This window comes from Filicampus tigris, chromosome 10 (genome assembly GCF_054856515.1).
Source record: "Filicampus tigris isolate MCC_2025a chromosome 10, RoL_Ftig_1.0, whole genome shotgun sequence".
Taxonomy (NCBI): Eukaryota; Metazoa; Chordata; class Actinopteri; order Syngnathiformes; family Syngnathidae; genus Filicampus; species Filicampus tigris.
The window spans coordinates 16,318,963-16,331,654 of record NC_141226.1 but is presented as its reverse complement, the minus strand read 5'-3'; the positions used below and the strand labels follow the sequence as shown (position 1 = coordinate 16,331,654).

The 12,692-nt window shown below is 39.3% G+C and overlaps 2 protein-coding genes across 5 annotated transcripts in view; one reads left to right on the top strand and one right to left on the bottom strand.

Moving 5' to 3' along the window:
* Window positions 1-841, bottom strand: part of LOC147141062 (laminin subunit alpha-3-like) — a 65,743-nt gene extending 64,902 nt beyond the window's left edge. For 2 of the 3 annotated variants that reach the window (XM_086044125.1, XM_086044126.1), the window contains exon 1: window positions 73-841. In XM_086044125.1, coding sequence (XP_085900251.1) covers window positions 73-137 — 65 coding nt within the window. In that variant the 5' untranslated portion in view covers window positions 138-841. The remainder of the gene's footprint in view (window positions 1-72) is intronic. The other variant, XM_086044124.1, reaches the window with a different exon arrangement.
* Window positions 842-1,053: 212 nt separating this feature from the next.
* Window positions 1,054-12,669, top strand: vps4b (vacuolar protein sorting 4 homolog B). Of its 2 annotated transcripts, XM_086042736.1 has the most exons (13): window positions 1,054-1,403; window positions 3,456-3,567; window positions 3,961-4,061; window positions 6,402-6,513; window positions 6,627-6,768; window positions 6,861-6,919; window positions 8,105-8,224; window positions 8,312-8,468; window positions 8,573-8,721; window positions 10,784-10,865; window positions 10,956-11,175; window positions 11,293-11,433; window positions 11,511-12,669. In XM_086042736.1, the coding sequence occupies exons 1-13, from the start codon at window positions 1,383-1,385 to the stop codon at window positions 11,610-11,612; spliced, it is 1,518 nt and encodes a 505-aa protein (XP_085898862.1). In that variant the 5' UTR covers window positions 1,054-1,382; the 3' UTR covers window positions 11,613-12,669. The 2 variants fall into 2 exon arrangements, with proteins under 2 accessions (XP_085898862.1, XP_085898863.1); XM_086042737.1 differs by lacking the exons at window positions 1,054-1,403; window positions 3,456-3,567; window positions 3,961-4,061 and adding an exon at window positions 4,853-5,178.
* The last annotated feature ends 23 nt before the right edge of the window (window positions 12,670-12,692 follow it).

The window sequence follows — 12,692 nt, the reverse complement described above, 5'->3', positions numbered from 1 at the left end:
GCGCCATTTACGCGCGTTACTTCCTCGAGCAGAACACTTTGCCCAAGTCCAGCCTTTACCGTGACGACCCACCGCAGGAGGAAGTGTCCCACGGAGGCATGTTTCTTTGTGGAAAGCTTCAGGTTGTCTGTTGTCATGCAGCGGTTCCGCTCCCTGACGCTCTCAGGTGTCACTCGTACGTCGACTATTGCCTGCTTGTGTGGTCCTCTTGTCACGATTTGTCAATGGTGGCAAAACGTATTCACTCTCTGTACTTACGTAAAAGTACAGTTACTTGAGTAAAAAAAAAAATGCTCTGGTAAATTTAGAAGTACTGATTGAACTGATAATCGAAAGTGAAAAGGTACTGGAAGCACAGGGCTATATTATTACATTTAAAAGTGGGCCTGAATTAAAGTAAAAGGTAATTTTTTTTTGTTTTTACTGTCAATTATGTACAATGACGATGTTGGTGTCCAAGCACATTCTCCAGACTTAATACCACCACCCTCCTTTATGTAGTAACTTAACCCCTAATTGCGATATCAATTAGAAGAAGGTACTGATATATGTTTGTAAATAAAGAGAGTAAAAGTAAAAGTCGTCAAAAAAATAATAGGTTACCCAAGTAAAGTAGTATTTATATTTTCGTCTACTAAGCCAATTTCGTTACATCCCACCACTGTGATTTCCATACACTTTTGTAGTAAAATAAACTCTTTTTACAATCATTAACATTTGGACACGCTCCAAACTACAATCAAAACTAAAAACATTACATATCTTGGAGGTATAAATCTCTATAAATCGGGGCGTTTCTACACATCTGTTGTTTGTGCGTGTCCGTGCGTGATCGCGCGCAAGTGTGCGTGTGTTCAACTCCACGTTTAAACAATCGCAATTATTTAAACTAAATTATAATCAAGACCGAAATCCGGCTTTTGGCGAGGTAATTTTGGTAGGTCACCAGTCGTGGCGAAAAGTAGAACTCTGGCTCACTCTAGTGTCTCTGCTGTGCATAACCTTTTTTTTTTTTAGGGGCGTTACACAAGACTTAAGTTTCAGATATCGAAGTGAAATGAGAGGGGGCTTACAGTGTTTCACTTTGGGACGAGTGCTATTTATTTAAGTACACTATGTAAAACAATAACTAAACACTTGTGTTTGAATGGGTTTCTATGGTAGGTGAGGAAAAGCAAAGGCTTCGGCGAAGCAGTGTTTGGAACTTGCACGACAACAACTTGTGACTCACCCACTGGACGGCATTATTTAGCGTGTGGCACGTCTGTGCCACCAACCAGGAACTAAAGTGCGCTGTCATTTGTGAGTGACTGATTTTCAACAAATTCAAACCCGGGTTTGAATTTCAAATTTGTTGCTTTTGGGTCCTATTGGACTCCGACATGGAGCCCACAAATCTGCAGGTAGGAGGAACGAACTTTCGGTGTTGTTTAAATTTTCAGCGTAAATGACAAACTCAAATCGTCATTTTGTGAACAAATCACGTTTTCATATTCAGTGATCAACCTGGGAAAGCTCATGCGTTGACTATGAATTCTTACTGTCTACTTTTTCAAGTGAAGAAGCTTGTGGAAGCCGTGCTTGACTGTAATTTAAGGTTCAAGTACCACATTATTACACTACTTATCATAACATCTGTGTCCCCGTCTTGCAATAAAAGTGACCTGAGTTTATGTAGTCCATAATAAAAACATATTTGTTGCCCTACCCAAGCTAATTGCAAGCTTCAACATGATACTATAGCAAAATTGTTTAAAAACAAATAATAATAATAATAATAATAATAATAAAAACGCACGAAAGAATGTAAATAAGTAACTAATAAATGAATAAATGGAAATTACTGTACGTTTAATACAATTCATTACGTCAATGGGTTATCATTAATTAGTCACATTTTTCACTTTACCACAAAAACCTCCTCCTAATCATGAACAGTAGTGACAATCTTTTATGTTATGACAACACATCTTTACTCCCCTCCAAATGTTTTGGGACAGTGAGGCCGTTTCCTTTAGTTTTGCTGTCGACTGGAAATATTTGGGATGGACAACAAAAGATGAATATGGGACAAATGTTCAACATTTCAGCTTTTATACCCAGCAACTGACATCTGGATCTGATACACAATATAAAAGGATGGTATTATATATAACAAAACACCTTTTTCCCTTTTTTTTTAGGTGAAGAAAAATATTGTAATTGATGGACTTAAAATACATTGACACAAATAATACCGTACTGTATTTTGCATCACATCCTCGGCTGGTCCTACCAACCTTTTGCATACTTATTTGTTTTTAAATTTTTTTTTCTTTTTTTTTGCTTTCCCAGGCTTTTCATTGCTCCCAGCTCAGCCTCCTTTTATTGTTGTATGCTCTGGCCCGTTACTCCCTTCAGTCTTGTTCTTTCGCTGATAAAATGCATGCTCTGTAGGGTTTAAGTCTCTTCTAGTGACACCTTCTGCAGACAAACGCTTGTGATACCTTCATTCCTGGTCATTGCTGATGTCATTAACAGTTGGTTTTTTTTTTGTTTCTTTTCCTTACAGCTCTCACAATGTTTCTTTCATCAACCGCTGCAGCCTTCCATGAATTGCACATTTTTTATTTGTTTCTTATTTGTGTCTGTCCTCTTCAGAACATTCCAAATGCTTGTGATTGCTCTGACCAATGTTTGTGAACTTCTCTCAGCTTCACAATTGCTTGTTCTTTACTCATCGACCACTCCCTGGGTTACATGTTGGTTACATCTCTTACTAGTATGAATTTAGTTAGGGGGAAATCCAAATTAGAAACTGAGCATAAACATTCAGATATTAATTGTTTGAATGGTCAATGGATTAAGGCACACCTGGGCAACAAAACATATCTGTCAGTCACTTGTTCCAAGACTTGACCTCACACGAAAAATAAATGGGCTATAACAAAATCTAATGTTCTTTACCCCACCCTCCCTAAATATTTAAACAATCCTACATCCATTGATTATCAGATGCAGATGTAAATACTGGAAAATAAAAGACGACCTGTTGATCTCTGGACTCATATTCAAATTTTATGTCAAGCACAAATGTTTTCAGTCCACACCAAAAAAAAAAAAAAAGGAATTGGCCTCACTGTTCCACTAAATAACTTTTGGAGGGGAATTCAATGCAGTGGTACAATGAAGTAAATAAGTGCTGTCCAATTTACATTTATTAGAACAGCACAACCCAATCAGATCCAATACAAGAGCAGATGTACAAAAAATATAATTGTTCAATTTTGGCTGACATTGTCTGAAAGTTATCAATTTAACACTGTTAATTAATTATTGTTGTTGTAGTTTGACCCGCTTTACAACCACACCACATTAGTGGGCTGCTTTTAACACATTGCTCCTCATATGCAGCCCAATAAGCAGATGTAAGAATAAGAAACATGTTTCAAGCAACTATGATTGTCGTCTTTCAGAAAGCCATAGCAGTGGCGCAGAAGGCCGCGCAAGAGGACCAGGCGGGAGACTATGAAGAGGCCGTTCGCTCCTACAAACACGCTGTCAAGTACTTTCTCCACATTTTAAATCGTGAGTCACCAAGGCAGGTACCTCATTGTGTCTGATGTCGGTCAGAAAGGCTCCGATTTTGACTCTTCACAGTCCACACATGGATGTGCATCACTGAGATTGCCTAAAGTTTCGACAAATGATGCATGTTATTCTTCTGTGTACCTTGAAACCTTAAAATTCCGACACCCCTTAAGTTGTGCAAAACCCTGTCATCAATATGTGTGAGACTTCAGCTCAGTGAGTATCTTAATGATTAACTCATGCATTAATTAAAGTGTGTTTTGTGTTTTCTTCTTGTTTTTTGGGGAAGTGGGGCGGGGGGGGTGAATCTGTGATGGCAAAGAAATTGAAGTGTGACGAATGGATCACTAATGAACATGCTAATGAACATGATGTCTTTCTTTCCATCAGGTGAACCCCAGGGTAAAAATGGCAATCAGAAAATCAGAGACAAATGTAAGGAGTATCTGGACAGAGCGGAAGAGCTACAGGAGTACCTAGAGTATAAAGAGGTTGATATTGAATAATATTTCTTGTGCAAATGCGTGAATAACTATACACGTGGGGGACTATCCTGACATACATGGTTTTGAGGTTACAAAAACCACGCATTTAACTAATTTGCACTGTGATCGACTACATTGTGCTGTAAGAATACTGGTCATGCGTAGAGGTGGTTAAAGTACTCACGCTCGGTAAGTAGAAGTAGAAGTACTGATACAAGTCCAACAGTCAATCAATAGTTCAACCACTGTTGACTTTACCTCTCTCCAGTTACTTTTTTTTAAACTTTGTGTCATCTTCACAAACTGAAAAATGCAATAAGACTGTTTTGACAGCGTAAAGAGTAGAACATACAGGTGTTTTCAAATGTGAGGGAATGCAAATAAAAAGTTGGCAGAAAAATAAATCTTCAATGTAAGTACAGATACAGTACATGAAAATCGACCTGAATAGGTATTTGTACTTTGTTACTTCCACAAGAAGCATGCTCAGTTACCGCTGCACTCAGTTTTTTATATTTGATTGTTTTATAGGTATGACCCTAAAAGTGTTTTTCATACATTTTCACTGTAGTATTTATGACTTAAGTATTGTGTTAATGATAGTCTAGTGCGTAAAAAAATGTCGGCGGTGGAGCAAAGTCGTAAATCGATGACCTGCTGTGTGTACTTATACAAACGGTATGAATTTGAAGCAGCCATGGATTTTAAAGGTTGGGGGGATTTAAAGTTACAATATCCAACATTTCAATAATTTCCCAAAATTAATGTATTTGTAAGCCAGCAATAAGTAGAGGGTTGAGTAAAAAGGTAATATTTATCATGTACGTTTTGGTGTGTTGTTTAAAAAAAAAAAAATCATTGACGTGTGCGGAGCGTCGTCTGCGTCGTGACGTCATCACATTCCCCGTGCGCAAGTCGACGCTCTTCAATGCGGAAGTTTCCTCCTCGAAACAAGTCGGGGACGATTTCAGAAAAGAAAACAAGCCAAAAAGCTGCGATAAATACATGTTGACGAGTTGACTTATCGACTAAGTTTTAAAAGCAGACTTTTTGAAAGTTCTGTTGATCGTTTCGGCTATCGGACAAGTGATCAGCCCTCATGGCTACCAACAATAATTTACAGGTAAGTGAAAGCTCAAACCCGACGCTGCCGAAATGATTGGGGAATAACTAACGAGTTCACTCGACAACATTAAATAAATGTGTTGTTTTGTCTTGGGTTGTTGAAATTTGAAAAGCCCCGTTTAGTATTTGGACGACAGTCGAAAGAAGAAAGAAAATGTGTGCTGCTAATTAGCCATTTTAGCTTTCTTAGCCGTTGCTATCTTTGATATTATTTGGTAAAAGTCGTCTGTGGACAACTTCAAGTATCGGCCATAAAACCATTCACGCACAATAAAGGAGTAAAAAACACGTTTTTCTTGTTGTATCTAACAATGTGTTATAACTGTGCGCTTTGGTTGACAGCGCGGCTAACGATTATACTAGCATGTTGTTTATGGCCTGTGCGATGACTCCATCTTACATTAGAGAGCCACATTGTTGTTATTATATCACAAACTGGCTGTTATGATTAAAGATAGCTTTAGAGTCGTACTGTAAAGAAAAACAGAGGAAGTGGATGCCGTCGTCAGGTGTTGGCACACCTACCTTGATGTCGTCACACGGAACCACTGTGTGCCTTTCAGTGCACAACGTCAGATGGGACATGAAACCCAACAATTGAACTAGTACTTGTGTGTGCTAAAACTCATACTTGTCATTGGAAGTCGCGCACTTCCGTATGGGAGTACCGATAAAATGTTTTGCCATTTGATTTTTCAAATATCAATGATCACACAAATCGCCATGTGCACCACTTAAATAGCAATATATGCCTGTTTTAGTACCAAGACTGACCTGTGAGGGAAATGTACAGGGCATCCAGACTTATGCAAAACACAAAGAAGAAATGGTGTTACAAAGCTACGTTACACTTGCGAAGCCTTCGCCTTGTCGTTTTTAGTGTGGCGAAAGATATGTGAGACACAGCATACACTCAAAATATTTAACGTCACAATCATGGAGTCCATGGCTCAGGCCGAATCAGCGTTGACCGCACATGAGGATTTGCCATTTTATCCATTGAACACGTTTAACATTCGCTATGCTGACCCTAACTGTTTTCCAAGCAGTTACAGGTGGAAAAATAAATCATAACACATCCTGCAGCACAGGACAGATGATCACGATAATTTTTCTGAGACATCCGATGATCGGGTCTTTGTTGACTTTGATTGCCATTTGCAACAGAGGGAAAATGCTCAATTTTGCACCTCTTGTTCTCTTTTGTGTTTTTGTTTCTAGAAAGCCATCGATCTTGCCAGCAAGGCGGCTCAGGAGGATAAAGCTCAGAATTATGAGGAGGCTCTGCGGATGTACCAGTCTGCTGTACAGTACTTCCTCCACGTGGTCAAATGTAAGCTTTGACTCACAAAAGTATATTTTATTCAGCCTGCACGGATGACAAAGCTTTGACAAGTCACACTCTATCTCTATACGTTTGTCTGATGTTCTCCGGACTCTTTGCAGATGAAGCTCAAGGTGACAAAGCGAAACAGAGCATCCGCGCAAAATGTGCTGAATATTTGGACCGCGCAGAGAAGTTGAAGGAGTATCTCCAAAAGAAGGAGAAAGCTCCTGCTAAACCTGTCAAAGAGTCGAATGACAAAGGGTGTGTTTGTGGGCGGGGCAGTGATGTATGGACCCATTCAGGTCAGACTTAAGATCCTCAGTCTTGTTGATTTTGTCGGTCTGTGTGCTCAGGAATGATAGCGATGACGCTGATGATCCGGAGAAAAAGAAAATGCAGAATCAACTCTCAGGTTTGTTATTTACGTATTTGAGTAGTAAGTTGTGAAACAGCACGGCATCAAACCGGGGCGGGGGTTGTATTTGTTTTGAATCTTGGCTAGCTTAGCTAGAGCGGACTCACCAAGGTTGAACACGATCTTATTTGTGACACTGGTCAACTTCCAAGTTGTCAATGTAGTAATAAATGAATTTGTTCCAGAGGCAAACTATCGCAATCATCAAACCTTAATTTAAGTAGAATTTTACCCATCTTTAACTGCTATACACGTACAAGGAGTTAGCTACTGTGTAATAAAAACTAGGTAAAACTCAAATAAAATAAAACTGCTACCTTTTCTAATTCTAGCACACACACACTTGAGAAAAGGTTTTACAAGTGTTGTGTAGTGTATAATTGGCCCTGTTAAAAAATATAATAATAAAAAAAAATAAAACCCTGAGATTGGCGTCTAAGATTGAATAGAATAAAAGGCTAAGTATTCTGTAAAAAAATGCATTAAAAGACGATGGATGAATTAAAAAAAGGATTAAATTGTACATGTACGTTTTGTAAAATAAGAAACTATTGTCAGTGTCAGCACAAAAAAATGAAACACTTTGCGCGTGTTTATTTTTGGTGCCATTTGTTTTCAGTCCCATGTCAGTCGTTCTATTTATTTTCATTGCGTCTCAGCCAACGTGATAACCAATCCAAAACATCTTTCTGTTCGGCGCTGAACAAAGGTTCACTGTGATGTTGGGCAGGTTAGATAGAGAGCTCGACACGTATGGCATATGAAGGAAAATAGAAAAGGCATAGTTTGTTCACTTGTTTGTGAACTGCTAAATTGACATCTGCTTACATTGCTTTTTGCACAATATGTAATTGATATCAATGAGGCTTTTGCATTGCTAATAATGTCCTGAGCAGCCAGACATTATACTATGTTGCAGGAGAGTTCCATTCACAAAAGCACTCATTGAGTTCATCCTACGACGTTGTAAAAGATTTGCTTTTGTCTTGTGTGATGTCACAAGGAACGTAATATTTGGTTGAACAACTTTTGACGTGTTCAAAATATCGCGCGTGTTACTTCACTTTATCCAAGCAAGTTTTTTGGCTGCACATTGTGTTTTGCTGTACCTAATCATGTGGCCAGTGAGTCTATGTATTATTCAGGCATGTAAATTCTGTAATTTTTTTTTTTTTTATCCAGGTGCAATTGTTATGGAGAAGCCAAACATCAAGTGGGATGATGTTGCAGGTTTAGAGGGTGCCAAGGAGGCCCTGAAAGAAGCTGTGATTCTCCCAATCAAATTCCCTCACCTATTTACAGGTACCGTATACAAATTTAGTGTTCAGACCAGGTCTCGTGTTCCTAATCACCAGTTAAGTTCCAAATTGCCACTTTGGTGATTTAAAGGCAAGAGAACACCCTGGAGGGGGATCCTGCTCTTTGGACCTCCAGGGACAGGAAAGTCTTATCTTGCTAAAGCTGTCGCCACAGAGGCAAACAACTCGACCTTCCTGTCTGTCTCCTCTTCTGATCTTGTTTCCAAATGGTTGGGAGAAAGTGAAAAGTAAGTTCCCTTATTGGCAAAGCACCGAGTCCAGAGTGAAACGTGACAGTATGACCAAAGCAGCGTTACCTTCACGTCATGAACGCGTGATCTCTGTCACCCAGGCTAGTTAAGAATCTGTTTGCCCTCGCGAGGGAACACAAGCCCTCCATTATCTTCATTGATGAGATCGACTCCCTCTGCGGCTCCAGAAGTGAGAACGAAAGCGAGGCGGCGCGACGTATCAAAACAGAGTTCCTGGTGCAAATGCAAGGTAGGTCTGATGAGCTTCAACTATTTGTTTATAACATTTGATGGGGGGGGTCATAGTCCATCCACACGATCATATTTTGTTCAATTAAATACCACATTCTAGAAGGAAAAGAAGAAAAATATTCAGTAAACTACATATCCAGAACCATTGTTGTCAGAAGTCTACATAAAGATTTATTATGCCGTTTAACAATTTGGGACATCTCAGATGATGTCATGTCTTTGGAAGCTTCTGATGTGTTGGACTACATTTAGGTTAATTAGAGACGCACGTGTCGTGGATGTTTTTGAAGGCACGCCCCAAAACACACTGCTTTTTGTGTAACATGGAGACGTCAAAAGAAATCAGTCCAGATATCAAGAATAGAATTGTGCAATTGAACAAGCAATTTCCAGATGCCCGAGGGTGCCACATTCATCTGTTCAAACAATTATACGCAAGCATTAACAGCATGGGAATTTCCAGGCATCATCCACTCAGGAAGGAAACAGGTTCTGTCTTCCATAGATGAACGGGCTTTGGGAAGAAAAGTGCATAGCGACCCTAGAACAAACGTAAAAGACCTTGTGAAGATGCTGGCTGAAGCTGGCATCGTGAGCGACAGTCAAGCTACAGTTGGCAAATGCACACAAGGACATAACTTTTTTTTTTTTTTTTGAAGACGCGACTTATAAAGACGTCCTTTGGTCTGATGAGTCTAAAACTGAACTGTTTGACCACATGAGTATCGGTCCATTTGGCCATGGTATCATGATGGTATGGTATCATGAGGAAAGATCAATTTGTTGGAAATACTGAAGCAACATCTCAAGATAAAAGCCAGGAGGTTAAAGTCTGGGTGCAAATGGGTCTTATAATTGGACAATGACCTGAAGAAATACTGCCAAACTGTTGAAAATAGGCATATGTGTCTTTCTATATATCCGGTATCTAAACTTCTCTTCTATTTCAACTGCATTTTGAGACTGACGGACATTTTAAAACACAACCAAAACAAAGTCACCCTAATGTTTTGCTGCTGATCTTTTTTTTTTTTCAAAGGAACTAAAGTAATTGAGTGGCAAGTAAACACCCTTTAGCAACTCACTAAACATACAACTTGTATTTTAATTTCTAGCCGACGTTTCACTTGTGCTTTAGACGCTGACAGCCTAGATTCCACCCCTCCCTATCTTTCCATCACTCCGTAAAATGTTCACAATGGGTTGCTAACCCGAGCACATGGGGCAGAAAAAATGCTGCTCCTGCTGTTGTACTATAAATAGAAGCAAAGTTTACAAGGCTAACACTTGATACAACTTTTTTTTCTGACATTTTATGTCACGCAAAAAGATGCAGCAAATACATAGAAGTGAGCGATTTCCACAAAAAGTTGGGTGTTTAAATCTTGTGCCTTGTCACCAGTTAACATGTCTACCTCACAATTGTGATGTGCATGTTAGGGTCATTGAAGACCCTTAAAATTGCCCATTGGTGTGAGGGGGAGTGTTTGTTTACATATTTTAGGCGTCCCAAATGCATGCCTGAAATGCAAATCAATAGCACTCCTTGAAAGTTAGAGAAAAAAAAAAATTGGCCCCAATACCGGTTTTATCATGCGATATAAACTGGGTAAACAAAGACATCTCATGGACCCTTGTCCTAAAAGGTCGGCCATTTTAGTTTGAAGCAGCCATTTTGAATAAATTCAAGGGCTATACCTTGCAGGCAACAAAAGGGTCAACGTATGACAGTATAAAACTCCGATAATAAGTACAAATGAGCTCCACTTTGAATTGAACATTGAATTGAAAATCCCAAAATGTATTTTTTCTTCTCGGCCATTGAACTTGTTTGGTAGAGTCTTACAAGACTGCAAGTCAATGTGTTTAGTAATTTAAGAACTGAAATAGTAGTTGAATAAACTGTCTTTCATATTAATTCATGGTTCATTTGCCCTTTACAGTAAGCCTAACCTCTAAGACCAATATATATTATTAAATCACAATATTGAGGGGGGAATACCAATTAGATAATTTTTCAAAATTGTTCAGAACTACAAAGTGTTGTTCTCTCCTTACAGGTGTGGGAAATGACAATGACGGAGTGCTGGTACTCGGTGCAACAAACATTCCCTGGACCCTTGACTCTGCCATCAGAAGAAGGTACTGCCCGGTTCTGCTCTAGTTGGTGCGAGTTGCATAACGTGCTCACGCCTCTGTCCACTCATCCTCTGTTCAATCAAACCATGCTAGATTTGAGAAGAGGATCTACATCCCGCTGCCCGAAGAGCACGCTCGTGGCTTCATGTTCAAACTCAACCTGGGCTCCACCCCCAACAGTCTGACTGACTCGGACTTTGTCACACTGGGCAAGAAAACAGACGGCTACTCGGGCGCGGATATCAGTATCATCGTGAGAGACGCGCTCATGCAGCCCGTTCGAAAAGTGCAGGCAGCAACCCACTTTAAAAGGGTACTTTTTAAAAATTACATTTTATTTTATTTTAAGTCATGTCGTTGTTTGAGACTTGATGTACCATTTCTTCCTGACCATTATCACATTGTGTTTGCGTTGATTGTTGTTTCCAAGGTGAATGGCCCATCGAGATCGGACCCCCTAATAATTGTACACGACCTCTTGACGCCCTGCTCGCCTGGCGATCCCAACGCAATTGAGATGACATGGGTCGACGTCCCCGGAGAGAAGCTTCTGGAACCTATAGTTTGCATGGTGAGGCGTTTTTCAAGACAGTGCTGTGTTTACTTGTTCTGGTGAAATAATGCTCACGATTGATTTGGTCTTTGCAGTCTGACATGCTGAGGTCTCTGTCCAACACCAAGCCCACCGTCAATGAACAGGATCTGGAAAAACTGAAAAAATTCACAGAGGACTTTGGGCAGGAAGGCTAGTTTAATTTTTGGGGGGAAGCAAGCCAAACCAAAGCAAAATAATTGCAATGTTCTATTTAGTGTTTGTGGTTTTTTTCCTTTTCCCATCTCAGCTATTCACCAGAGCTCTGTCTCGCTCTCTCTGACAGTCTGATGACCACAGAAAGGCTGTAGGAATTACTTTTGACACTCATTCTTCCCCAAATACAATAAATACAACCTTCATGACAAATTTAAAGGGGTGTTGGACAAATGTCCCATTTCTCTGTTTTGTATAAATAAGAAACAAGCATTTTATATTATAATGTATTTTGTGGTCTCATGTGGCTGTGGCAATTGAAGCAGCATTGGATTTCTTGTTATACGTGTTCATAATCTCTGTGGTATTTATAGCACAGGCATTTTAGACTTGGTGAGACACTAGATGAGAGCCACATTAGAACCTAGGTTGGGATCGTCTGTCCACACTCACAATTGTATGCATTGAATGGATCACCAAAGGTGCCAGACCAGCATTATTTGAAAAAAAGGACTCTTCCGCTTTGTGTCACTCTTTTTATCACACCCTACTAGACATTTAGTTTTTGTTTTTTTTTTGTATCACAACTGATGCTGGTTACTAACTACTAAGAAAAAAGCCTTATATAAAGATAAAGTTGGATTGTGAATTTTGACGTAACACTGAAGTTGGAGGCTTGTTTGTACATTGCGGCTAATAGATACATCTCCAATTAAAATTGACGCTGTGCATACTGTGCCTTCTAGAGAAGCTGTTTATTTTTCTATGGGTTTGTCTCAGTTTGTCATAGTGCTTTACCATCAACGTGCAACGTCACTAGTCTACTACTATAAGACATGTATAATACTTTCCTTCTTACTGTATAAACCCATTTCCTGTACACTCTTAAACGGAATGTAAACTACTGTATTTTTCTTTGCGTTTTGATGGGGAATTTCTTTACGCTATTCTATATACCAACATAAAACCATTTTTGTCTCCGAGGTCAACTTTCACGTGTTGTACTCACGTTATTTTTTTTCCATTTCTGAAATGTAAATAAAAGACAAATACGTTAAACTTGAAGGGTTACCTTAAATGTT